General features: G+C 48.2%; 1 protein-coding gene across 1 annotated transcript; it reads right to left on the bottom strand.

Annotated features, from left to right (window-relative positions):
* Nucleotides 1–2,297: 2,297 nt before the first annotated feature.
* On the bottom strand, nucleotides 2,298–25,677 carry CCT7 (chaperonin containing TCP1 subunit 7). Its single transcript, XM_063135287.1, has 12 exons — nucleotides 25,592–25,677; nucleotides 21,507–21,660; nucleotides 20,346–20,452; nucleotides 19,944–20,069; nucleotides 18,559–18,611; nucleotides 16,451–16,622; nucleotides 14,563–14,727; nucleotides 11,946–12,134; nucleotides 10,224–10,321; nucleotides 9,136–9,268; nucleotides 5,859–6,065; nucleotides 2,298–2,977 (listed from the first exon to the last, which is right to left on the bottom strand). Exons 1-12 carry the CDS (start codon nucleotides 25,595–25,597, stop codon nucleotides 2,753–2,755), a joined length of 1,635 nt encoding a protein of 544 aa, XP_062991357.1. The 5' UTR covers nucleotides 25,598–25,677; the 3' UTR covers nucleotides 2,298–2,752.
* Between the last annotated feature and the right edge of the window lie 776 nt (nucleotides 25,678–26,453).

Raw genomic sequence — 26,453 nt, 5'->3', positions numbered from 1 at the left:
TTGTCTGTCCCTGCAGCCATGATCTGGGCAGACTGAATGCCAGCCACTGAGGGCCCTCACTTGAACCATACTGGATTTTGTAAGGGAGGTGTATGTGACCACTCACCCCAATGAGATGTGCAAAGGGAATTCAGAAAAAAAGTTGGATTCCTCTTCCAATGTTGGTACGGGATCAATGCCTCTGTCCACACACAGCAGCAGTAGGCTGTAAGCAAACAGCTGTAAATGAAGATCTTTGCACATTCACCTATGTAAGAAATGTCTGGTTGCCCCCCAAAAGGTACCCTGAGCTCACAATCACTTTGGAGCCTGGGAAACACCACCCAGGGGTGGGAACAACTGAGAAGTTTCCATGAAAGTTAGGAGCCGTGACCCATTATCAGATCAGAAGGGTCAGAGAGAGGTGCCCTGGGACAGAATAGACTGGTCTCCTCTTGAAGGCTGAGCTGCCATTTGAAATGCTATTTCATGTCATTGCTTTGGTCTTCTGTTAGCATTTTTTTTTTAGAATTGCTGCGTCTCCTTGGAAATTTTAAATTGAAAAGGCGGAAGTGTTTTTAAAGAAATAAAGCAAAACTCAGGCCCTTTAGAACTACACTTCTAGTCCTCGTGAACGCAGAGAATGGTGCAGCGTTTTCTTAAAAGGTTGATGCTGAGTGCACATCCCAATTAACTCCTTGACTCCAATACATTCCTTTGTATTTACTCAACATCCTTTCCTGCTACCCCAACCCTTGATTTCAATAAGCCAAGTAATTCTCAGGTAAGTCAGTGTAACATTACCCATGGAGAACGCTGAGGTTGTGGGACGCACCCGTCATCCACACACCAGGGGAGGGTCACAGCCACTAACCAGGAACCCGTGAGCGGAGCGCAGCAGCCTCAGAGACAGCCTGCCACTCTAGTTCCCAAGCGATACCCAGGTGGCTCCTTTGCCAGGCACTTAGCTCCAGCTGTAACCAAGTCAGACGAGGCAGGAAGGTGAGAGGGATAAAGAGGGTGAGGCAGAATTACAGAACGGCAAGGCAAAACCGCCCAGAGAGCTTTGGCTATGGGGCAGTATATAAATGTAATAAATCAAAACAAATCAAAAAATTTGGGAGGAAGCAGAAGCGTTGCGGTCTCTGCAGGAGTCGCTTCTGTTTCTTCATTTTGGAGGTTGGTAGCCAAAAACTGCCATGACAAAACTGTCACGGCTGGAGGATTCTTCACACCATGGAAGCCGAGGCAAACAACTTGGAAGGCACCATCCAGAGCATTCCAGACAGGGAAGATCACAAAACCCTGAGTATTTTTCCATGGGACTTTGCACCTCCATAGGTCGAATTGCCCAAAGAAAGATCCGAATGTATATTCTGGATGGAAGGCGCTGTGGCCTTGCTAAGCACCAAGAAGTCATGACAACAAGGCTGATAACTATTACCCAGAGGACCTTTTCCTCTGCCGTTCCCAGTTTGTGGAATGGCCTGCTGGGAGAGATTCGTCAACTTAACAGTCTTCCAGAATTTAAGAAAGCCATAAAGACTGATCTCTTCTGGCAGGCCTACCCTGTTCAATTTTAAGATGCCTTTTTAATGGTGTGTTGCTTTTAATGATTCACTGGTTTTAAACGTTTGAATTAGTTTTATGTATTTCATGATGGTTTTATTTGTGTTGTACCCCACCTTGATCCAGAGGGAGAGGCGGGTAACAAATAAATATTATCCCCGTGGCTTCCCAATTCTCTCCTCACCCACGCACACTTTGTGGCTCCCGGCAAACTGGAAAACAAAATACTATGGAATCTTGAGGCGACCTTGATTTTTGTGAACCGCCCAGGGAGCCTCAGCTATTGGGCGGTACAAAAATGCAATAAATAAATAAATGAATGAGTTGACATAGGCAGAGAGTCCCAGTTTGCAATCCAAAGCACGGGGCTGTCCTGTGCGAAGTCGTACGCTTCGCCATTTCTTTTAGATAACCTGTCACATGTAAGTCCTGCTCTGCACAGGAGCCTCTGCCACATCACAGAACAGCTCCAAGCCCTGCAGGATGTTATTCTCATAGACCGTGTTGTGTTCTTGGTTCCAGCTGCAGCTGCAACTGCATGAGGGAAGGGCAGAGAGCTGCACATAATCACAGAAACGTAGGTTCCTCCCAATGTGCCCCAAATTGGATTTCAAAATCCCAAGTCTGCGGTTTTCCTGAGGACCATTTTTAATCGATCAATCCAAAGTTTATTGTACCAGCCAAATCACAAGGGGGTGGGGTGGGTGGGGCGAAGAAGAGGCAGGAAAGGCTATGAAAGCCACAGAGACTGCATTTTGTAATGGTTTATTGTGTTTGTTGCCGGGGTTTAACCTCCAGTAGAAAAAAACCAATAAATACAACCTATAACCAGCCACGTTAACATCCAAGCACTATGCCAAAATTGCAGAGAAATGGAGGCCCTGAATCTTCCAAGTTGAGATCGAGAGAAATCTCCAACTGGCTAGGATACCTGGACTTGAGTGTAGGGCCTTGAATTCCAAGGGACGTTCTCCCATTTCACACGCTATGGAACGGAAGGAGCCCCACTGGACACAAAGCAGCCATGGGACACACACAGCTTTCCTACACTGCGTGGAGCAGCCCTAACAGCATCGAAGGTGGTTTCAACAGCCCCAGCGGGGACAACGGACTAAGAAGGGCTACGCGAGAGGGCCCAGACACGGCCTGAATGTTAAGGTGGCTGTGTAAGAATGGGCTTTCCTGCATCTCACACTAGTGGCCTTCAGTGGTTGTGTGGCCGGCCTCGGCCCCTGCCACGGCCTGGAGGACCGGCATCCATGGTGGAGCGTGGGTTCTTGATGGTTTCGTCCACCGACACGATGAGGCAGGCCGCCTCAGACGCTGCCGTCAGGGCGTTGATGCGGACGACCGCCGGCTCCCACACACAAGCCACAAAGTTGTCGGCGATATCTTCGTTGTTCACATCCACACCGTACCACATCCCACCCTGAAGGGAAGACAGAACAGAAGACACACGTTACGGAGCGGAAGTCAAGCTACTCAGGCCTCCCAAGGAAAGCCCTGAAGCTGGACTGCACCATGGCGGGTCCATCCAGCCCAGCATCCTGTTCGCCAGGGTCCAACCAGCCCACAAGCAGGGCATGAAGGCCACAGCTCTGCCCTCGGCTCCGTCACTAGCAACTGGCATTCGGTGGCGGACTGCTTCGGAACAGCCAAGACCTCGACAGATCAGCTAGGATACCAAACCGGGCGAAAAGACGGGCAGCTTTTCGTCTGCAGAACGGGTTTCAAGGAGCAACTGAGGGCCAGCTCCAGGGTGAAATTTCCCTTTCACACTGTGAGAGCATGAACAAATGCAGGGAGCTCACGCATAGGGAAACACCGCCCTGGAAACCTTTGCGTTAACTCTGCCCTGTAGTGAGCAAGACCCAACAGCAGCTGTGGAACCTCCGGTAGCAGCTGGTGGCCTTGGGCAAGACGGATTGCACGGCTGTATCCTGAGCACAGGTTGTCCCTCCACCTCTCCCCACTCCCCAAAGTTTTCAGACCCAGGAGGCCCCTCAGTTGCAGAACGAGACACATGATTTGTTCCGTTTCCCCAAATCATGTCAAGCCCTCGTTTTTCCTTCTTCAGATGGGCTTTCACAAGTATCATGGCTGAGCACATGCCGAAATTCTGGGGGAGCACAAAAGAGCCACAGAAGGTGGGAACAGCCGGAGAATCAGCCTGGCTGTTTCCACCAGAGTACCACAGGTATATCTGAACGCGGGTAGGAAATGCACAGCGCAATCTCCAAGAGAAAGCAACAATGGGAGGGCACGATTACACTTGTGGCCGACTGGTGAGTTCCCCAAAGGCGTCCGGTTGGCCACTGTGAGAAAAGGATGCGGGACCAGTTACATAAAAAACACACACACCCAAAAGTGGATCTGTGCAAAGCAAGAGAAATACGGCAGTATGATATGGAAACTGCAAAGGTAGGGTGGCTTTAGTATCAAAATGGCTTTGGGGTTTATGTTTAGCACGGAATCCCTTCTGCCTTTCAGGAGGATTGCCTCAGTTCAGGCATCACAGCAAACCTTGCATTTGCCTGGAATTAGGCTGGGCTGAATGTTATTTAATGCTAGCACTGCTTTACTGCTATTTCATTGCTATCAACTCCCTGCTGCTGTCTTATGTTTCTTTATTAAGAGCAATTTCGTCCCGTCCTTCAGCCAAAAAGGCTCCAACAGCCGCTTAAGAAAGGTAAGAAGTAAAACAATCTCTGCCCCTCACAGGCTGACAATCTAATAGGTGGTGTTCTGATACTTCGTTGATGTTTGTTTGTTTTTGAAGCAAACGTTTTTGATTTTACGTTTATATGATCGTGACGTTTGGCCCTAAGAGAAAGCCTAAAAATACCTTAAAACAAATAAAAATGAATAGATTGAGTTTCCGAAAGAAGAGCACACAATTCGTGGTTTAGAGCCGCTTCTCTGGTTTCATTTCCTGCCCTCTCAGCATTCAGCTGGCTCCAGTCTTTTGGCTTGGCAGCTTCTGGAAGCGAAGCAACGGGCGCAGCCGTGATTCTGCCCGTTCAGACCGAGCACGGAGCCACAGTCGAGCTGCCTTCACCATCAACCACCCAATTTCTCTTAACACGGCTACCAAGATTGACCGACTGGCCGTTTCTCTTCACTGGCTGCCAATTAGTTTCCGGGCAAAGTATAAAGTGTTGGTTATCACCTTTAAAGCCCTACGTGGTGTCCAGGCTACCTGCGGGATCGTACCATCCGCCCCGCACACTCAGGTCCTCTGGGAAAAATCTACTTCAGCTAGCAAAAACTAGATTAACAACGGTTACCCAGAGGCCCTTCTCTTCCACTGCTCCCAGACTGTGGGGTGGCCGGCCGGAGGAGACTCATCAACTCAACAGTCTTCTAGCATCTAAGAAAGCTATCAAGACTGATCTCTTCTGGCAGGCCTATCCAGGGGAATTTTAGGATGCTTTTAGTATGTTTTTTAGGAAGTTTTAATTTATTTATTTATTTATTTATATTACATTTACATACCGCCCCACAGCCGAAGCTCTCTGGGCGATTTACAACAATTAAAAATGGTAAACATTAAAAGTATACAAAATTTAAAAACCATCAAAACCATCAAAAACTGTATAAAAACAACACTTCTGGGGTCTATTAAAAACAAACTTAACGTTGTTATATGCGGTTAAAATGCCTGGGAGAAGAGAAAAGTCTTGACCTGGCGCCGAAAAGATAACAATGCTGGCGCCAGGCGAGCCTCATTGGGGAGATCATTCCACAACTGAGGGACCACCACTGAAAAGGCCCTCTCCCTGGTTGCCATTCTCTGAGCTTCCCTCGGGGTAGCACTCGGAGGAGGACCTTAGATGTTGAGCGTAGTGTACGGGTAGGTTCATGTCGGGAGAGGCGTTCCATCAGGAATTGCGGTCCCAAGCCATGTAGGGCTTTATAGGTTAAAACCAGCACCTTGAATTGGGCTTGGAAACATATAAGCAGCCAATATGTTAACAATGTATACTGTGTTTTTGATCAGTATTTTATGTGTTTTATACTTCTTGTTGTTCTCCGCCTCAATCAGGATGGAGAGGCGGGTAAGAAATAAATTTAATTGTGAATTATTATTTACGTTCACGCTAATACTTGCAGAAGCTCTCAGTTGTAACTAGCAGGCAAGCACCGTAGCTTCCGCGTATACCGAGGCAAGCAGCCGAACCAACAGGGGAGCTGCAGTGAAGACGCAGAGGCAGGCAGCCTGCTCACGGCAGAGGGGGTGTGTGTGCAAGCGGGGGTCCGAGAAACCCGCAGGATGAACGGCCCCTCACACTGCTGCCAAGGGAGCTCACCTGGGCATGCTTGGCTCGGAGCTTGTTGAGGATATTGGTGGCATCGAAGCCGGCGTTGTCGCAGAGCTGGCGAGGGATGATTTCCAGGGCTTTGGCGTAAGCCCCGATCAGCAGCTGCTGCTTGCCGGGAATGGTCCTGGAATAGTCACGGAGGTACTTGGAGATCTCCATCTCGATAGCTCCACCGCCAGCAACGACAGAGTCATTCTGGAAAAAAAAAACACACAATAAGCAGGAGAAGGTCACTTTCTCTAGGAAGACGGTTTCTGCAACAGGTCCGGTTGACGCCGTTCCCGATGGAGCCACTGGCCAGCCGCCCGGCACAGATCTGGCCGGCGTCATTCGGAAGAGAGCAGCTGCACGGCTGCTGAGTTCACACCAGCCAGCGCCACCCACCAGCCGGCTGGCAAGGAGAGGAGAAGCACAGCTGTTGCGTAACTCCACAGCCAAAGGAACCTAAAATCCACGCGCAAAGAACGAGATAGGCAAAACCAACACAGCCTGTGCAAGTCCTGCCTGGCGCACGTCTCGTTCAAAGCACAAAAGGTGCCAGGCAGGCTTGCACAGAGCGGGACATTTCTTTTAAGGAAGAGACCAGGGAAGGAATAGGTTCACGGTCAGAAAATCATGAAGCCGGACAGTTGCCATCAGTTTCTAGAGCAGGGAGAGACCATGCGGTGCCCCCGAACACTTTTTTGGGCATCCAGCAAGGTGTCCCACCCTCCCACCTATAATAATAATAGTATTTATTGTTGTTGTTGTTGTTATTATTATTATTTTCTTACTCACAGCTAGAATTGCTGAGAAATAGGTTTCTGTTGGGGCTAAAAACTGGGCTCAGCCTCCACCTCTATCTTGTCCTTTACGCCTCCCATGGCAGCCATTTTGTGGTGGTGCCCACAACATTTTCTGCAACAGCCAAATGTGTCCACGACCCCAAAACCTTGCCTACCCCTGTTCTAGACCACGTAGAACAGCCTTTCTCAACCTGGGGCGCTCCAGATGTGTTGGACTACAACTCCCAGAATGCCCCAGCCAGCTCTGCTGGCTGGGGCATTCTGGGAGATGCAGTCCAACACATCTGGAGTGCCCCAGGTTGAGAACCACTGACGTAGAATAACCAGGGCTGCAAGTACGTCATCTAGTGCATACTAATACCCTGAAAATATTTTTGACTTCTGGGGCTTTCAGAACCAAAGATGCCTGTGTTAAAGCCTCCAGAGAAGGACACACACACACACAGACACAGCCAAACTCTGGTGGCAGTTCACACTTTACTCGGTGACAAACCCAGGTTTGCCACCGAGGATACACTCAGGACAAAAGCTGCAACGGGGCTTCTTCCTTACAGAGAATGCTGGTATAGTGAAGACAGTAAGCAGGTTGCTGCCTTGCCAGGTTCTAGCTCAAGACCCTTTCACATGTTCAACTAGCAGGGACAGAGTTTGCTTTTGGGGGTGGGGGGTAGTGGCCAACTAGAAGCCCCTCTGTTGGAAGTGCTGCTTCGCCATCTGATAACCCCCCCACCCACCCCCGGCCTTGCTACAATGAACAAGACTGAGGTGCATGGATCCAACAACTAGGTCCACGTCGCCTCTGTCCTTTCCTCTGGGAGCAGCCTTGTTACGACTCCACGGCTGCTGCTCCATACGCAGGGCGCTCTGCACACGGAACGATAATTAAGCCCAAAGAAATAGGCATTTTGCAGAGCCTAGATCCCTTTGTGACAAGAGGACGCAAGTTTCTAGCCCTTGTGGTGGACGAAGGCAGCTTAATGCATGAGAGCAGCTTCTAGCGAAGGCTCAAAGATGAACAGGGCTAGGTGGGGTTTCAACATCCCAGGCGGTTTCTCTGCTCCTCTGTCCACCTGCCCCTCCCTTCTCTTGCCCCCTAAAATCTTGCCACTTACAACGCCAATAAAAACGCCAGAATTCTAACCCTGAGTAAGTCAAAAACATTCCCGCCTTCCCCAACCTGGTACCTTTCAGATGTGTTGGACTACAACTCCCACCAGTATGGCCACGCTGCCTGGGGGATGCTCCGACACATCTGGAGGGAAAGGTGATCTATTCAAAAGCTCCACATAGGCCGGGTTCACACAAGATGCTAACCCCGTTTTCCGCAGGGTGGCTGGTTAACTAGTTTATTTTTCTAGAACAAGCCACTTTGAAACCGCATGACTTAAACATAAGAACATAAGAAGAGCCCTGATGCTGGATCAGACCAAGGGTCCATCTAGTCCAGCACTCTGTTCACACAGGGGCCAACCAGCTGTCGACCTGGGACCCACAAGCAGGACATAGTGCAACAGCACTCTCCCACCCATGTTCCCCAGCAAATGGTGCACACAGGCTTATTGCCTCGAATAATAACTGGAGATAGCACACAACCATCAGGGCTAGTAGCCATGGATAGCCTTTGTCTCCAAGAAGGGTTGTTCAGGGTGGCTAAAAAGCCATACTGCATGCCTAACTAGCAACTCCTGGAAAAAGCGCTGCGTTCAGACAACACGATAACCAGCAGCTTGACAACGACCTACACTGGGTGGATTAGCATGTTGTGTGAACCTTGCCTTCTAAGTAGTAGTGGTAGAATTCTGGAAGAGGCTCTTTGGAACAGCTGGCGGGGGACGACAACGACGACAAACCCTTTTAACCATGGAGGAGACTCTCCTGATTTCACAGATTCATAGAATAGCAGAATTGGAAGGGGCCTACGAAGCCATCGAGTCCAACCCCTTGCTCAAGGCAGGAATCCACCCTAAAGCATCCCTGACAGATGGTTGTCCAGCTGCCTCTAGTGTGGGAGAGCCCACCACCTCCCTAGGTCACTGGTTCCATTGTTGTACTGCTCTAACAGTCAGGAAGTTTTTCCTGATGTCCAGCCGGAATCTGGCTTCCTGTAACTTGAGCCCGTTATTCCGTGTCCTGTACTCTGGGAGGATCGAGAAGAGATCCTGGCCCTCCTCTGTGTGACCACCTTTTAAGTATTTGAAGAGTGCTCTCATGTCTCCCCTCAATCTTCTCTTCTCCAGGCTAAACATGCCCAGTTCTTTCAGTCTCTCTTCATAGGGCTTTGTTTCCAGACCCCTGATCATTCCAGACCCCTGATCATTACTAGCCCGGTGCCTCAATCTTCGGCCCATTTGAAATGAGAAGAAAGACAACAGACACCCTTCCCACACACAGAGGCTTCCCTGCCTGGTCACGATTCTTAGTTGCCAGAGAAGCAGACCTGAACCAGCCCACGGGCACAAGTCAAGCAGCTTGAGGCGTACCTTGATGGCCCTCCTGACGATCATGATGGCGTCATGGAGGGAGCGTTCCGTCTCTTCCATGAACTGCTCTGCCCCTCCACGCAGGATGATCGTGCAGGTCTTGGCTTTGGGGCAGCCGGTGAAGAAGTTATACCTGCCAAAGACAGAGGAAGACAGGCCTCGGTATGAGTGAGGGATGTAGCACTCAATCAGAGGGGAAAGGGAGGAGGGGGTCGAGAATCAGACACATCTTTCTATCAACCTGCTGTTACTTCACGAAATCCCCGAAGCATAGATTAAGTACACATATTTGCACCCCTAAAACTTCACCAGTGGTCCTGTTTTCCTGTTAAAGCTTGCAAAAATACTGAGGCAGGAGGGGAATTTACATGGATACTAGGGAAACCCCAATTCTGCACTGAAGGTATTTCCAAATTCAACTCACAGCATGTGCTGGCTGTTGTCTAGAACTGCGCTTTGGCGATGGGGAACATTATAGTGGAGTCAGAGGTTACAAGACTGATACATTACATCCAGGGACTGCAATTACGACCACCATTTTTCAAGTACTGCCTAGTTTCTGATAACAACTTTACTTCCAAGTGTTGCCTCCTTATTTTTAAAAATTGTGTTGTGAATGGATTTGTTTTATGATTTTTATTTTATTTTATGTTATTTTAAATTGTTGCTGGCCGCCTCAAGAGCCATTTCCTGGTAGGAAGGCAGGATATCGATATCATCATCATCATCATCATCATCATCATCATCCTCCTCCTCCTCCTCATCATCCTGGATATGTATGGGCTGGGTATGGCATGAAGACTGCTCTGAACATGCTCAGAGGAACTATTACCATGCCCTCCAGATCATCAGCCTTAGTAACCTCTGTAAGCCTAGGAGTTCCAACTATGCAAGTTAGGCCAATCTACACACAAGGCCTGTGACGTGGTGGTTCAAATTTCCAAGAGGTTCTAGCTGTGGGAGGGCAGGAGAAAAGACTCTAACATAGAGGGGGAGTGTGCAAATGTAGCTATCTGCTGATCTGGAATTAGCATAGCAGCTTGAACCGTCTCCCTGCTCCTCTGGCGTCCCAGCCAGGCTGCATTTACCTGTCTCCTCCAATCTGGGCCTCCTCAAACAGCTCACAACGTCCAAGGACATCGTCCGTCAGGGCATTCGCACTGCTCTGAATGGATCCGCCACAGGCCTGTATTGCATGCAAGAGAGAACAATCTCAGGGCAACGTTCGCACAACATCAAATGATTCAGGAACCAAACTGAGCCCCATCACCTGGTGCGTGTGTGTGTGTGTGTTTTTCTAATATGAAGAGAATTGCTTTTACATTATGAACAAACCAATAAAATAACCTACTGCCTTACACAACTGCCATTTATTAATTTAAAATTATTTGGGGCGGCCTCTCATTCCACATCGGTATTTCCTGTTTAATAACTGTACGTTCTTTTGTAAATACGCGATTATAATATTGCTCACTGTCCAAATCTTCTGTTAACAGCTAGTCTTATTTATTTATTTTATTACATTTATATACCGCCCCATAGCCAAAGCTCTCTGGGCGGTTTACAGAAGTTTACAGAAGTCTTAGACAAATGATGATTGTTTCGATCCGTATTTGGCCTAAATTTGTTAATTTTAAGCTCTCTGAAACCACTTGATCGTCTTTAACAAAAATAAATAAATAAACAATAAACAGGAGAACACACACTGCTTTTGCAAAGTGCTGAGGCTAGTTAGTGGATTCTTGCAAAACTTCTAAAGAAAAAGGCGGTTTGTTTTTTGTTTGGCCTTTCAGACAACACGCTAAGCCACGGTTAGGCTCCTAACCCTTTTGCAGCAAATGGTTAGTGAGCGTGTTTAAACCACGTTTGACAAGACACGCTAAGCCATTATGTTTAGCCGAAAATGCTTAACCACCGTGGCTTAGCATGTTGTCTGAGGAGGGTCTTTATTTTAAAGTTACACCGTTTCGTGGCCAGCAATGCCCAAGTAAATTTCAGCCCTTGTTCATTCATACAAACAAGAAGGATCTTGGAATTGTTGTAGATCACAAGCTGAATAGGAGCCAACAGTGCGATATGGCTGCAAGAAAGGCCAATGCTATTTTGGGCTGCATTAATAGAAGTATAGCTTCCAAATCACGTGAGGTACTGGTTCCCCTCTATTCGGCCCTGGTTAGGCCTCATCTAGAGTACTGCGTCCAGTTCTGGGCTCCACAATTCAATTAGGACGCATGTTCAGAGGAGGGCAACCAGGATGATCAGGGGTCTGGAAACAAAGCCCTATGAAGAGAGACTGAAAGAACTGGGCATGTTTAGCCTGGAGAAGAGAAGACTGAGGGGAGACATGATAGCATTCTTCAAAGACTTAAAAGGCTGTCACACAGAGGAGGGCCAGGACCTCTTCTCGATCCTCCCAGAGTGCAGGACACGGAATAACAGGCTCAAGTTAAAGGAAGCCAGATTCCAGCTGGACATCAGGAAAAATTCTGATGTCTGTTAGAGCAGTACGACAATGGAACCAGTTACCTAGGGAGGTTGTGGGTCTCCCACCCTAGAGGCCTTCAAGAGGCGGCTGGACAACCATCTGCCAGGGATGCTTTAGGGTGGATTCCTGCATTGAGCATGGGGTTGGACTCGATGGCCTTGTAGGCCCCTTCCAACTCTGCTATTCTGTGATTCTGTACAGAGGTGTCCTGTGTCCAAATCATCACAATTGGCAAGAGAAAACCCCAGGCAGGGCCCCCGGTATCCGACATCCCTTCATCTCCACTGCCACTGAAAAAGGCACTCGCTAGAGGTGAACACCTTACCATCATGGTCCGTTTGAGATCCTCTTCAGCGACGCGGCCGGCACAGAACATGTCCCTATCAGCGAAGTACTGAGTAGCCACATCCCCGATGGGGAGCTTGGAGAGGACAACTTTGGCTCCTGACTTGTGGAGCTTATCAAGCTTGTCATACAAGATGTTCCACTCAGCATCCACGATGGCCTGGTAATCCTGCAAAAGGCAGATTTGGAAAAGAAGCTCTCGGTGTGCCCTGTCTTTAGCCCACGATCCAAAATATTCTCAAGCCCACCACCACCACCCGCCCAGCACAGAGCTGTCTTGACACCCAGCCACCAATCCAATAAAATAACCACCTGCATATACATGGAAGCAGGCTGTCCTGCGTTGACTGAACACCGCCTGCTCCAACCTAGGTTGAAGGCTGACCTAGCGCCAGGTAAGCAGGTAAACTCCCCTCAGCCTGACCTCAGGACGCACTTTCCCCTGTCACAGGGGCTGTCCCAAGTAACTGCTTGGAGGTGGGTGCCCATCTTCATTCCTGCCCCTCTCCATGGCTCCTGCCCACCTAATAGTACTGCCTCATCCAACAGGTGCAAACATACAGTCGTATACACCCTCTTGAAATTGTATGATTTTACGTATCAGGACATAATATAACAATCATCTGTTCCTTAGCAGGTCTAAAAATTAGGCAAATACAACCTCAGATGAACAACAACACATGACGTATTACACTGTGTCATGATTTATTTAACAGAAATAAAGCCAAAATGGAGAAGCCATGTGTGAAAAAGTAAGTACACCTTCTGATTCAATAGCTTGTAGAACCACCTTTAGCAGCAATAACTTGAAGTAATCGTTTTCTGTATGACTTTATCAGTCTCTCACATCGTCGTGGAGGAATTTTGGCCCACTCTTCTTTACAACGTTGCTTCAGTTCATTGAGGTTTGAGGGCATTTGTTTATGCACAGCTCTCTTAAGGTCCCGCCACAGCATTTCAATCGGGTTGAGGTCTGGACTTTGACTGGGCCATTGCAACGCCTTGATTCTTTTCTTTTTCAGCCATTCCGTTGTAGATTTGCTGGTGTGCTTGGGATCATTGTCCTGTTGCATGACCCAATTTTGGCCAGGCTTTAGCTGTCGGACAGATGGCCTCACATTTGACTCTAGAATACTTTGGTATACAGAGGAGTTCATGGTCGACTCAATGACTGCAAGGTTCCCAGGGCCTGTGGCTGCAAAACAAGCCCAAATCGTCACCCCTCCACCACCGTGCTTCACAGTTGGTTTGAGGTGTTTGTGCTGATATGCTGTGTTTGGTTTTCACCGAACGTGGCGCTGTGCATTATGGCCAAACTTCTCCACTTTGGTCTCGTCTCTCCAAAGGACATCGTTCCAGAAGTCTTGTGGTTTGTTCAGATGCAACTTTGCAAACCTAAGCCGTGCTGCCATGTTCTTTTTAAAGAGAAGAGGCTTTCTCCTGGCAACCCTTCCAAACAAACCATACTTGTTCAGTCTTTTTCTAATTGTACTGTCATGAACTTTAACATTTAACATGCTCACTGAGGCCTGTAGAGTCTGAGATGTAACTCTTGGTTTTTTTGCAATTTCTCTGAGCATTGCACGGTCTGACCTTGGGGTGATTTTGCTGGGACGACCTCTCCTGGGAAGATTGGCAACAGTCTTGAATGTTTTCCACTTTTGAATCATCTTTCTCACTGTAGAATGATGGACTTTAAATTGTTTGGCAATGGCCTTGTAACCCTTCCCAGATTGATGGGCAGCAGTAATTGCTTCTCTAAGATCATTGCTGATGTCTTTCCTCCTTGGCATTGTGTGAACACACACCTGGATGCTCCAGACCAGCAAACTGAAAAAAACTTTGGCTTTTATAGAGGTGGTCATACTTGCTGATGATCAATTAATCACGGGCATTTGATTAGCAGCACCTGTCTGCTACTTAGCATCTTAATTCCTATGGAAGCAGTAAAGGTGTACTTACTTTTTCACACGTGGCTTCTCCATTTTGGCTTTATTTCTGTTAAATAAATCATGACACGGTGTAACATGTCATGTGTTGTTGTTCATCTGAAGTTGTATTTACCTAATTTTTAGACCTGCTAAGGAACAGATGATTGTTATTATGTCCTGATATATAAAACCATACAATTCCAAGAGGGTGTACTTTCTTTTTCACACGACTGTATGTGGGGAGAGGAGAGAATCCAAGAGCGTAGCAGCTCTTCTGCAGCCCTTATGCTACTCTCTGGGTCCTTGGGATTGAGGGGCCCCACTTAGAAGAAAAAAGGCCTTAGCGGTGATGGGAGTTTCCACCATCAATTAGACCAGCCTTCCTCAACCTGGGGCGCTCCAGATGTGTTGGACTGCAACTCCCAGAATGCCCCAGCCAGCTGCTGGCTGGGGCATTCTGGGAGATGCAGTCCAACACATCTGGAGCGCCCCAGGTTGAGGAAGGCTGAACTAGACGATGCCGTACATATCAAACCAAACACGGTTTGCATCATGCATGTCTACCACAAACACGCCCAGCCGCAAGGTGGGCAGCTTTCGCAAGAAGGAGTTGCCGTTTTCACAGCTTCCAGGCCCGAAAGTCTCCCAGCCCAACCGACCCTCTACCTCCACATTGTGGACTCGGACTTCGGCGTTGTCCTTCTCCGCCTTGAGCTCCAGCTCAATGTTAAGCAGCGCGATCTTGGGGGACTCATACTTCTTGGGCTGCATCTCAAAGCCAGCGTAAGAGAAGGTTTTCTTAAAGGCAACTCCGGCCACCAGCTGGGAATCCTGAGGAAAGACAAAAGCCATTTCAGTTGCGTTTTGCTAACATCTACGGAGTCCAGCCGTCACAGGCCTAATCTACACCTACGGCCCTTTGGCCACGGAGGAGGGATGATGGCGACGGTTCCCTGCTTCCGCAACGGCTGCTCACGGGGCACGCGTGAGGGAAGTTGCCCACAGTGACAGGAGTGCCGTTGCAGGAGGACATGCGCCCCCTGATGGCGCTTCCGCATGTGAATTAGGAGAAGTGGGCGAGGTGAGGCAGAAGTGGATCGGGTTACAGGGCTTTTTCTTTTATGAATCGGGAGGGAGGCGCACGAATGCAAAATCACAGCTACGCATGTGATACTACAAACGAGAAGGATCTTGGAATTGTTGTAGATCGCAAGCTGAATATGAGCCAACAGTGCGATATGGCTGCAAGAAAGGCAAATGCTATTTTGGGCTGCATTAATAGAAGTATAGCTTCCAAATCACAGGAGGTACTTGTTCCTCTCTTTTCGGCCCCGGTTAGGCCTCATCTAGAGTATTGCGTCCAGATCTGGGCTCCACAATTCAAGAAGGACGCAGACAATCTGGAGCGTGTTCAGAGGAGGAAAAACCAGGATGATCAGGGGTCTGGAAACAAAGCTCTATGAAGAGAGACTGAAAGAACTGGGCATGTTTAGCCTGGAGAAGAGAAGATTGAGGGGAGACATGATAGCACTCTTCAAATACTTAAAAGGTTGTCACACAGAGGAGGGCCAGGATCTCTTCTCGATCCTCCCAGAGTGCAGGACATGGAATAACGGATTCAAGTTAAAGGAAGCCAGATTCTAGCTGGACATCAGGAAAAACTTCCTGACTGTTAGAGCAGTACGACAATGGAATCAGTTACCTAGGGAAGTTGTGGGCTCTTCCACACTAGAGGCCTTCAAGAGGCAGCTGGACAACCACCTGTCAGGGATGCTTTAGGGTGGATTCCTGCATTGAGCAGCGGGCTGGACTCCATGACCTTGTAGGCCCCTTCCAACTCTGCTATTCTATGATTCTATGGGGTTCAGCGAATATGCGAGGCTGTGCAGAGGTATGTTTGTGTTTAAAAAAATACACGCAATTGGCACCAAAACATGCCGATAACAAATTTAAAGAAGTGCCAAAAATGGCGGCCATGTCCACTCCCAGACCCTTCCGAAACCGCTGGACACACCCGACAGTGGGTTGGCTGTTCGCCGAGCCGGGAACTCACACCGAACAGCAGCAGCTTCACAAAGGGGTGGGGCACACCAGCTGTGGACTTCGGGATTGTAGCAAGAAGAAACATCCTTCACCCCTGGCTCCCAGGTAGTTCACAATTTGAGCCAAGGGTTAAGACAGGAACGGGCAATTTCAGGAGGTCCAGGAGCCATTTTCGCCCCCCAGACTTCCCCCCCCATAGATTCCGAGACCAGGGCGGGGATTTTTTTTTAAAAAAAATGGCATCTGGAGTTGCTACAATGCACCAAAGAGATCCAAATTAGCTTGTTCGTAAACCCTTTGGGAACCCCATAGCTGTTATGGACACCATTTTGTTTTCGAAAGAATTGGGCGGATCCCTGCAAATTCCAGGGTGGGGCAGGGGTCACACTGGGGGGGTGGGGGTGGCCACATGTTGCCCACAACTGGGTTAAAAAGTCACTGTCATTTCTTTCTCTTTTTGGACTCGGAAGGCCCCTGAGCCAAAAAGCAAGTCTGGAGGCCACGGACTTACCTCTAGGGCTCCGCCCTGCACCTTCTTGATCCCGATCATTTTGATCTGCAGCAGCTCATCCAGCATCATGACAGCATCCACCACCATCTTGGCGAAGAACTCCTTCTGCTGGGAGATCAGCTTGGAGCTCAAGGCGGTGCTTGCGCATTTCTCCAGCAGGTCCCGCAGCTCACTGAAGGGGAAGGAAAGGAGGAGCCATTCAGCCAGCCCGTGGGCGGCAGCGGCGTCGGCAGAGAGACCCAGAGAACCACACGCACGGCGCTGCCTGCTCAGCTCAAGGCCCGCCAGTTTGCTCTCCCCCACCCACAACCTGGGCCGCTTCACTGCTAAGTTGCTTAAGGAACAAAAAAGGGATGCATAATTAAGCAACTCACGTGGCTGCAGCGAAAATGGGTAACTTTCAAATTTGATGCGTCCTTAATATCTGAGCGAAGTACCGCTTTCCCTCGGGCACTAAATATGGCCTCTGGAGTGCCTGGAGGAGACAGTGTGCCCAGAAGAGAGTGCTCTGCTCCAGGTGCCCCCAAGTGGAATCCATGATTTTACTGTTTTAAGTCACTGCTTATGTGCTGTAGAATTTCAGCCACCTGGTTGTATTCTCCTCTCTACCAGAAATTCTTAGACTGCAAGTTGTTTGATAGTATCGTTGATCTTACATATTGTATTTTAATGTATTGTATTTTACTTGTATGTGAATGTAGTATACTTCCATTGTATTCTCCCGACATGAACCTACCCACACACTGCGCTCAACATCTAAGGTCCTCCTCCGAGTGCCTACTCCAAGGGAAGCTCGGAGGATGGCAACAAGGGAGAGGGCCTTTTCAGTGGTGGCCCCCCGACTGTGGAATGATCTCCCCGATGAGGCTCACCTGGCGACAACATTGTTATCTTTCAGGCGCCAGGTCAAGACTTTTCTCTTCTCCCAGGCATTTAACAGCATTTAACAACGCTAAGTTTGTTTTTTAATGGACCCCAAAACTGTTGTTTTAAATGGATGCTGCTGTTTTTATACTGTTGTTTTTATGTCTCTGATGGTTTTTAAATTTTGTATACTTTTAATGTTTACTGTTTTTAGCTTTTGTGAACCGCCCAGAGAGCTTCGGCTGTGGGGCGGTATATAAATGTAATAAATAAATAAATCACATTGTGTGTATGAGCTGCCATGTTGCTATTGGGCAGCCTTATGTAAATATAGAAAGGAAATTTAAAAAACACACAAAAAGAAGAGCATCTATTGTTTAAAATCACAGAATAGCAGAGTTGGAAGGGACCTACAAGGCCATCGAGTCCAACCCCCTGCTCAATGCAGGAATCCACCCTACAGCATCCCTGACAGATGGTTGTCCAGCTGCCTCTTGAATGCCTCTAGGGTGGGAGAGCCCACAACCTCCCTAGGTAACTGGTTCCATTGTCGTACTGCTCTAACAGTCAGGAAGTTTTTCCTGATGTATGGAAGAGCTCCTAACTACAGCAACCCCAATACGAAAGCAACCCCTAGAGTGGCTGAGGGACAGAAGCCCAGGAGGACCAGAATCTACACCAGCCTTCCCCAACCTGGTGCCTTCCAGATGTTTTGGACTACCACTCCTAAGATTCCTGAGCACTGACCATGCTAGCTGGGGGCTGATGGGAGTTGAAGTCCAAAACATTTGGAGGGCACCAGGTTAGGGAAGGATGACCCACACAAACTGCTCTTATCTTTCCTAGAAGGACAGAATACAAAAACAGTTGTCTAACAGCCACTTAAACCATTTGTCACCTTTTATAAATGGCAAAGGCAAATACTTAACATCTGGAATATCTTTGGGCATCCTCCACACATTCTGAATCAATCTCCCCAATTCTGGAGATGGCAAAACCATTTAACAACATATGCAGGAGCACGCACACGCACACACAGGGAAGCTTGCTTTAATCGCCAATAAAAATATGTATACAATCGAGTCACAGGGGAGGAAGGTGTGGATTTAGCCCGGCCTTCCCCAACCTGGTGCCTTCCAGATGTGTTGGACTACAACTCCCAGCATCCTCCAGCCAGTACACCAGGCTGGAGAAGGCTGATTTAGCCTTTCTAATTGACACAAAGAGGAGGGCGGAGAACTTACTCTTGGTCCGTCTTCTTAATTGTAACTGCAATCTTCTTAATCTTATTTACAGCCTGCCAAAACAAGGCAAGAATCAGAGTTAATGCTTCATACTCAATCACTGCCAAGTCCGTATGCCACTGCTGTCACGTTTCAGCTATCACGTGCAATGATCTAATCTGAACCCTTCACCATTGCCTCGATTCAAGGGGAAGTTCTCCTGCGCCAGCCTCGCTGAAAGGAACGGACACACACACACAAATATGCCAGTATTTTCACCACCTCCAGTTCTACTGCCAAGAACTTCTCCGCCTCCACTGCATCCTAGCGTAGGCACCCAGGAGAGCTTTTCTGAGTAGTGAAATGAATACATCTAGACCCTGGGAAGGCGGTTGGAACTCTTGAAGGCTTCTGTAATAGGTTTGCTACCCTGCTCTGGTAACCTCCATGTTGGATTACCGCAATGTGTTATACGTAGAGCTGCCCCTGTAAACAGTTGAGAAGCTTCAACTAGCACAGAGGTCGGCTCCGAGAATTCTGTCTGGATGAAGCCATGGTACACTGGTTCTGAAACTATACTAGCTGTCTATTCCTGAGTACCATTCAAGGTGCTGGTGCTAACTCTTTTAAAATATCTGAAGATGCGCGTCCCCCCACCCTACTAACCTGCCCCTGCATTAAGATCACGAAGAGCCTTTTCATGTTCAATCTTTAGAAGGACATCATGTAGATACAGCAGACAATGCTCTTCTCTTTGGCAGTGCCCCAACTTTGGAACACCTGCCCACGCGAGGTACGCCAGGCACCGTCACTACATTCCTTTCAGTATCAGGTTAAAACCTGCTAATTTGCCCAGACATTTTAAGTTGTAATATTTTCAGGTGGTTGCATAACTATTCCTCTCAATTTCAAGCACTGTTGTTTAATGCTTTATGTCGTTTTTCATTGCGCTATAGATTTTAAATGTATGCAAACCACCCTAAGATCCCTCTTTGGATGAAGCTAAAGTCCAGGAACTTCGCAAATAAAAATACTTTTAAAAAACAAAATTATGCCTAGAATTGTCCACCTCAAAGGTATTTTTGCTACTCTTGCGTCTCATGGAAACAAGATTAGTGCAAAAGGCACAAACTAGGATCTCAGGCTCAATAGGTGCCCAAAACCTCTACACAAGTATAGGCTCTTATAATGCCTCTGGAGAGGGGAGTGACTGACTCTCAACTCATTTAGCAGTTGCTAAGATTGTTCAGAACAATTAGCAGCTTGATCACATTTCTAATTCCTCAAGCTGGGACTGAGCAGAACCATTGTTAGATCTTCTGCTTTGTTTTCATTCCCCAGGCAGAAATGTGCTTCTGCAAGCGAAGGCAGTGAGCTGGCTGGCGGGGTGCAGCAGAGATCCTTACCAGCTGGGTTGCGGTGCGGAAGGCACGGATGATGATCTGAGGGTGCAGGCCTTCTTCCACGTAGGGCTTGATTTGCTTTAGGAATTCTGCCGCGAGGAGAGTAACGGAAGTGGTGCCATCTCCGACCTGTCAAAACAGTCCAACCTGGCATCAAGCACGGCACACCTGGCAAGAAACTCTCAAGACACACCTCTGAATCCAGAACTCTCACTGCAGGGACACCGCGCAGATCACCCAAGCCAAGAACCCCTCCTTTGGCAACGTTGACATTAGCACCCAGCAGTCTCCTCCCTGAATTGCCAATAATTCTATTCCTCACAGCCACGGTTGGCGCCAAGCAATATGGCACTCCTCAATCTTGTCCCCCCCACTTCCTGGCTGTAAGACAGAACAACAGCCCACCTCTGCATCCTGGGATTTGGCGATGTCTACGAGTGTCTTAGCAGCAGGGTGGACCACGTCAAGAAGCTTTAGGATGGTGGCGCCGTCGTTAGAAATCGTGGCTTTGCCTGCAAAAATGAACAATGGCAACATTCATAAACAGGCGCCTCAATTAGATGTATCTGCAACACTTGACCATGTCAACCAGGACTGTAAATTAAAGAGCAGAAAAAGAGCCCTCAGACCCGACCCGACCCGAAGTCATAGAATCATAGAATAGCAGAGTTGGAAGGGGCCTACAAGGCCATCGAATCCAACCCCCTGCTCCAGGCAGGAATCCACCCTAAAACATCCCTGACAGATGGTTGTCCAGCTGCCTCTTGAAGGCCTCTGGTGTGGGAGAGCCCACCACCTCCCTAGGTAACTGATTCCATTGTCGTACTGCTCTAACAGTCAGGAAGTTTTTCCTGATGTCCAGCTGGAATCTGGCTTCCTTTAACTTGAGCCTGTTATTCCATGTCCTGCACTCTGGGAGGATTGAGAAGAGATCCTGGCCCTCCCGTGTGACAACCTTTCAAGTCTTTGAAGCGTGCTATCATGTCTCCCCTCAATCTTCTCTTCTCCAGGCTAAACTTGCCCAGTTCTTTCAGTCTCTCTTCATAGGGCTTTGTTTCCAGACCCCTGATCATCCTGGTCCACCTACTCCAGAACCCCTTTCCCAACAGTGGCCACCCAGATGCCTCCGTGAAGCCCTCAAGCAGGACTTGAAAACAACGCTCACCGCTCAACCCAACCAGCCCTGAGAGGAGAGGGGTCTTCCTTGCAACACTGAGTTTCAGAGGCACTCCAAACACCACCAAGACCCAGCACACTTGGGAAGAAGCTCCCACCTCTCACCCCATCCCATTTCCACACTGGGTATACCTCTGAATGAGAGGCAGCCAAATACCCATCTTTAAACTCAGCAAGGATCTAAAAAGAGAGAGCAATGTGAGCAAAAATGCTAGATAGCTTTCGACTGCACCTGAACAATCCCTGCCATTCAATCTTCCTGAATTTGAATGGTAACACCATCCCCACCTCACAGTCGGATGGGCAACCTATGGAAGGAAGATTACTGTGCAGAGACGCTGCAGGTAAAGCAACTCAGACACAAAGATTAACGGACAGCACCATACTCACCTCTGTCATCAACAATGAGTTTGTCCATGCCCCGGGGGCCGAGCGTGGTGCGGACAGCTTCTGCGATAACTTGGCAGGCACTGATGTTACTCATAAGCTGTGGGATACCTTGGGAGGTATCTGTGCCTTCCTTCAGCAGGATAACAGGTGTGGGCTGCAAGCGAGACAAGGCGTCAGACAAAACTTCCTCCCAAGACAAGACGCCAATGTTTGGCCACACAACAGGCACTTCTATATAGAGCATCCCAACAGCGAATGCCCTTTGAGCTACAAAATCAGTATTGTTGGCTGGCCTGTTTTTTGTCCGCAGAGGCAAGAATGCAAAAGCAGGAAAATATGGCATTGGAAGGCAGATACAACAGTACACCGCCCTGAGACCTTCTTGATATAGGGCGGGATATAAATGTTTTAAATAAATAAAGCAAAGCATGTAAGGACTGAATTTGTGGAGATTCAGAAAGGTGGTCACCTGTAAGACCCCCTTTAGCTGTTAGGCCAAGCTGCTAGGACCCATAACGTTCACATTCTAACTTCTCAGTTAGCGACAGGATGTTTACAAAGAGCTGCCATCATGAATGAAGTGAAAGGTCAATTCATACAACAACTCCCTAGCCCATGTCCTAAACCCTTTCTCGTACTTTCTAACTGCAGGCTAGATATGAAAAAATAAGTGGTTAAATAAAATCAGGAAACTTTTCAATAGCTTATCAAAATTCCACTCTGGACCATCAAACAATTTGTGCAGTGTGAATTATTTATTTATTTTGACATACATTGGTGTTGTTGCGTGTGCTATTTTATGTCCTTACGTGAATAGTTTTTATACTTTATATGATGTATTTTAATGGTTTATAATTTTTGTGAACCATCCAGAGAGCTTCATCTATGCAGTGGTTTAGAAATATAATAAATTGTTGCTCTGACTGGTACTTGGGTTTGCCACTGTCAAATTATGGCTCCACTTGTTTCATTATGATATAGCTTTAGTCTAAATTTCTTCTATGACTTTTTAGTTGATTAACTCATTTCTTTAATATGTGACACATCGAGTAACGGGCACACATGGAGCTGTGTGCTAGGAAGACAGCAGGGGAGCCGGTGAATGTCAGAGGCTGGAAACATTGGATCAAGGAACCAAGGGCCTAAGAGTCCTGCCGGATCAGAGAAAGGGTCCATCTAGTCCAGCACTTTGTTCACACAGTGGCCAAACAGATGTCGACCCGGACCCAACAAAGCTCAGTCCACCTCATTCATTATCCCGATTGCGAGATCCCCCACACACCCCATTTGTAAAAAAGTGCACTCAAATGTGTATTTTCCACCCATTGACTTAAGCATGAAAATTTGCATTTTCCCCTAACTGTGTTTTTTTTGAAGTATGCCTTTTTCTAAAGTATGCATGTTACAAATGACCACTGTAAGCTTTGGGATGGCTTTAAAAGGGGGTTGGATACATTCCTGGAGGCGAAGGCTATCCATGGCTACTAGCCCTGATGGTTGTGTGCCACCTCCAGTATTCAAGGCAGTAAGCCTGTGTGCTCCAGTTGCTGGGGAACATGGGTGGGAGGGTGCTGTTGCACCACGTCCTGCTTGTTCATCCCTGGCCGATGGCTGGTTGGCCCCTGTGTGAACAGAGTGCTGGACTAGATGGACCCTTGGTCTGATCCAGCATCAGGGCACTTCTGATGTTCTTAAAGCAGGACATGATGCAACAGCACCCTCCAGCCCATGTTCCCCACCAATTGGTGTGCATTAAGCATCTGATACTAGAGGCAGCACATAGCCATCAGGACTAGTCGCCACTGACAGCCTTCTCCTCCATGCATTTATTCAATTCCCTTTCAAAGCCATCCAAACTGCACTACATCTTGTGCAACTGAATAAAATAAGAACATCAGAAGAGCCCTGATGCTGGATCAGACCAAGGGTCCATCTAGTCCAGCACTCTGTTCACACAGGGGCCAACCAGCCATCGGCCAGGGATGAACAAGCAGGACGTGGTGCAACAGCACCCTCCCACCCATGTTCCCCAGCAACTGGTGCACACAGGCTTACTGCCTCGAATACTGGAGTTAGCACACAACCATCAGGGCTAGTAGACACTGACAGCCTTCGCCTCCAGGAATTTATCCAACCCCCTTTTAAAGCCATCCAAGTTGGCGGCCATCACTACATCTTGTGGTAGTGAGTTCCATTGTTTAACTACACGCTGTGTGAAGAAGTATTTCCTTTTATTTCTCCTGGATCTCCCACCACTCAGCTTCATGGGATGACCCGATTCTAGTATTTTGAGAGACCGTTAGTTTTACTCTTCCCTGTGCCTGTTTGATGCATTCTCTTCCCCTTCTTATTGTTTTATTATGATTCTATTAGAATGTAAGCCTATGCGGCAGGGTTTTGCTGTTTTATTCTTTTACTCTGTACAGCACCATGTACACTGATGGTGCTATATAAATAAATAATAACAATAAGGGAGAAAAATGTCTCCGTATCCACATTCTCCACACCATGCATCATTTTGTACACTTCTATCATGTCTCCCCTTAGCCTCCTTTTTTCCAAGCTAAACAATCCCAGCTGTTGTAACCTTCCTTCATAGGGGAGATGCTCCAGCTCCTTCCTCATTTATTTGCTCTTTTCCACACTTTTTCCAGCAATATCATATCCTTTTTTTAGGTGCGGTGACCAAAACTGTACACACTATTCTAAGTGTGTATATTATTATTAATTTATTTAATTATCTAGCACCATCAGTGTACATGGTGCTGTACAGAGTAAAAGAATAAAATAGCAACACCCTGCCACATAGGCTTACATTCTAATACAGTGGTTCCCAAAGTGGGCGGTCCTGCCCCCTTGGGGGCAGTGGGATTGCATAGGGGGTGCTCAGAGGCAAAGGGGTGGCTGGCAGGGGGGCGCTTGAGGTGGTCTTTTCCAGAGAAGCGCCTCTCCAGTAGGTCTTAAGACCCAGGGACATTTTTATGGGAGAAGGTAGTTTGGTCCCAAGCCATATAGGGGAAGAATCCACACATGTATTAATACCGTTTAAGAGTCCTTTTAACGGTGAATTGAAATGTTTCAAAAGCACCAAAACACTAATGAAGGGACATACCCTGCTTGGTGTGCCCCGCCACGCCGGCTGCAAAACAGAGGTGTTCACTCTTTTCCCTCCCTCCCTCAGCAAGCCTGCGGCGGATGCTTCCCATTTAAAGGGGCTGTTCGCAGGGGGCACTGGGCGTGACTTTGTGGAACCAAGGCGGCGGTTACCTGAAAAAGTTTGGGAACCCTGTTCTAATAGAATCATAATAAAACAATAAGAAGGGGAAGAGAATGCACCAAACAGGCACAGGGGAGAGTAAAACTAACAGTATAAAAGTCAGATCAAAATCGAGTTCTAAAAGCTTTAGAAAAAATAAAAGTTTTTAGCTGAGCTTTAAAAACTGCATTCGCAAATGTATAGATTTGTATAAGGGCAGTTCTGATACTGGCCCCGTTTTATTCTCAATTCCTTTTCTTATAGCGTAATTAAACCTGCCTTTTTTCTTTCCTCTTTCCTGTCCTGAGTCTCTCACCAAGGCAGTGATGGCTGGGGATGGTGGGAGTTGTATCCACCACACCCCTGGAGGGCCCCTGGTTGGGCAAGGCTGATCAAGCGCATCCCCAAGGCCAGGCAGGCAGGCAGGCAGGCAGGCAGGCGAGCGCCCCCCCCCAGCAGACCAAACTACGATTCCCAGAATGCCCCGCGCCCGCCACCCCCTTCAGTTAGCAGAGCCGGCGCCGGCACAGCTTGTCGGTCGTGGTAGTCCCAGCGACGCCCCGCGGCCCTCGCCGCGTGAGAAGCCCCTCCGGCCTCACACACGCGCTGAGGCTGGAGCGAGGCGTGGGGGGTTGCGGGAGGCCTCCGACTCCATTTCCTTCCCAGCCGCCCGCCGCTAAACTCCTCCAGCCGCCGCCAATATCGCTCCGCTCTAGCAGCGAAGACTCTTGCGGGCACCGAAGAGCCATCCGCCGGGCAGACCAGCCCGCCGCTGAGACGGATGGCGGCGGATAAACACCGGCCGTTCGACTTCCCCTCATCTACTCACCATCATCTTGGCGGCGGCCTTGATGCTAACGGTCCCTCCCCCACAATCCACCGCGCGCGCCCAGAACCTTCCCGGCGCCTGCGTGGGCGGGGCTAAGCGGAGAGGAGGAGCCTTGCGGGGCAAAGGGCCTTGTTCTCACAGAGATAAGAAAAGAAAGATGTACTCGTCTGATATCCTGACTAGCGAGCTTCCGGGTTCATGCTAAGGACTTGTTTTTATTTTATGGGGCGGGTGGGGTGGTGGTGGGGGAGTCCTGCATGGACAGAAATTTTATTTATGTATTTATTTATTTATTACATTTCTATACCGGCCAATAGCCAGTTCACAAAAATTAAAAACATTCAAAGTATAAAACAACAGTATAAAACCATAGTATAAAATACAATATAAAAAGCTCAACCAGATAAAAACAGCAGCAATGCAAAATTACAAATTTAAAACACCGAGTTAAAATTTATTTATAGGCTGTTAAAATGCTGGGAGGATAAAAAAGCTGGCGTCTAAAGGCATATAATGTAGGTACCAAGCGAACCTCCTTGGTACCTATTCTGTCAGGGATGCTTTAGGGTGGATTCCTGCATTGAGCAGGGGGTTGGACTCGATGGCCTTGTAGGCCCCTTCCAACTCTGCTATTCTATAATTCTATGATTCTATGATCCTTAGGGAGCTCATTCCACAGCCAGGGTGCCACAGCAGAGAATGAGAGATACCCTCCCCCCAAAAAAATAAAACCTATGGTAGGGTGACCATCTGAAAAGGAGGACCGGGCTCCTGTATCTTTGTTGCATAGAAAAGGGAATTTCAGCAGGTGTCATTTGTATATATGGAGAACCTGGTGAAACTCCTTCTTCATCACAGCAGT

The sequence above is a fragment of the Elgaria multicarinata genome, chromosome 10 (assembly GCF_023053635.1).
Source record: "Elgaria multicarinata webbii isolate HBS135686 ecotype San Diego chromosome 10, rElgMul1.1.pri, whole genome shotgun sequence".
In the NCBI taxonomy this organism is placed as follows: Eukaryota; Metazoa; Chordata; class Lepidosauria; order Squamata; family Anguidae; genus Elgaria; species Elgaria multicarinata.
Note: the sequence above shows the minus strand (reverse complement) of the source record. Positions and strands in the feature narration are given on the sequence as shown.

Bases quoted from the DNA above. Each gene is read 5' to 3' on its own strand.
- CCT7 (XM_063135287.1), bottom strand. The intron at 20,070-20,345 runs GTGGGCTGTTGT...CTGTTTTGACAG, and splicing joins CCAAATCCCAGGATGCAGAG to GTCGGAGATGGCACCACTTC. The intron at 14,728-16,450 runs GTAAGTCCGTGG...GTCTTTCCTCAG, and splicing joins TGCAGGGCGGAGCCCTAGAG to GATTCCCAGCTGGTGGCCGG.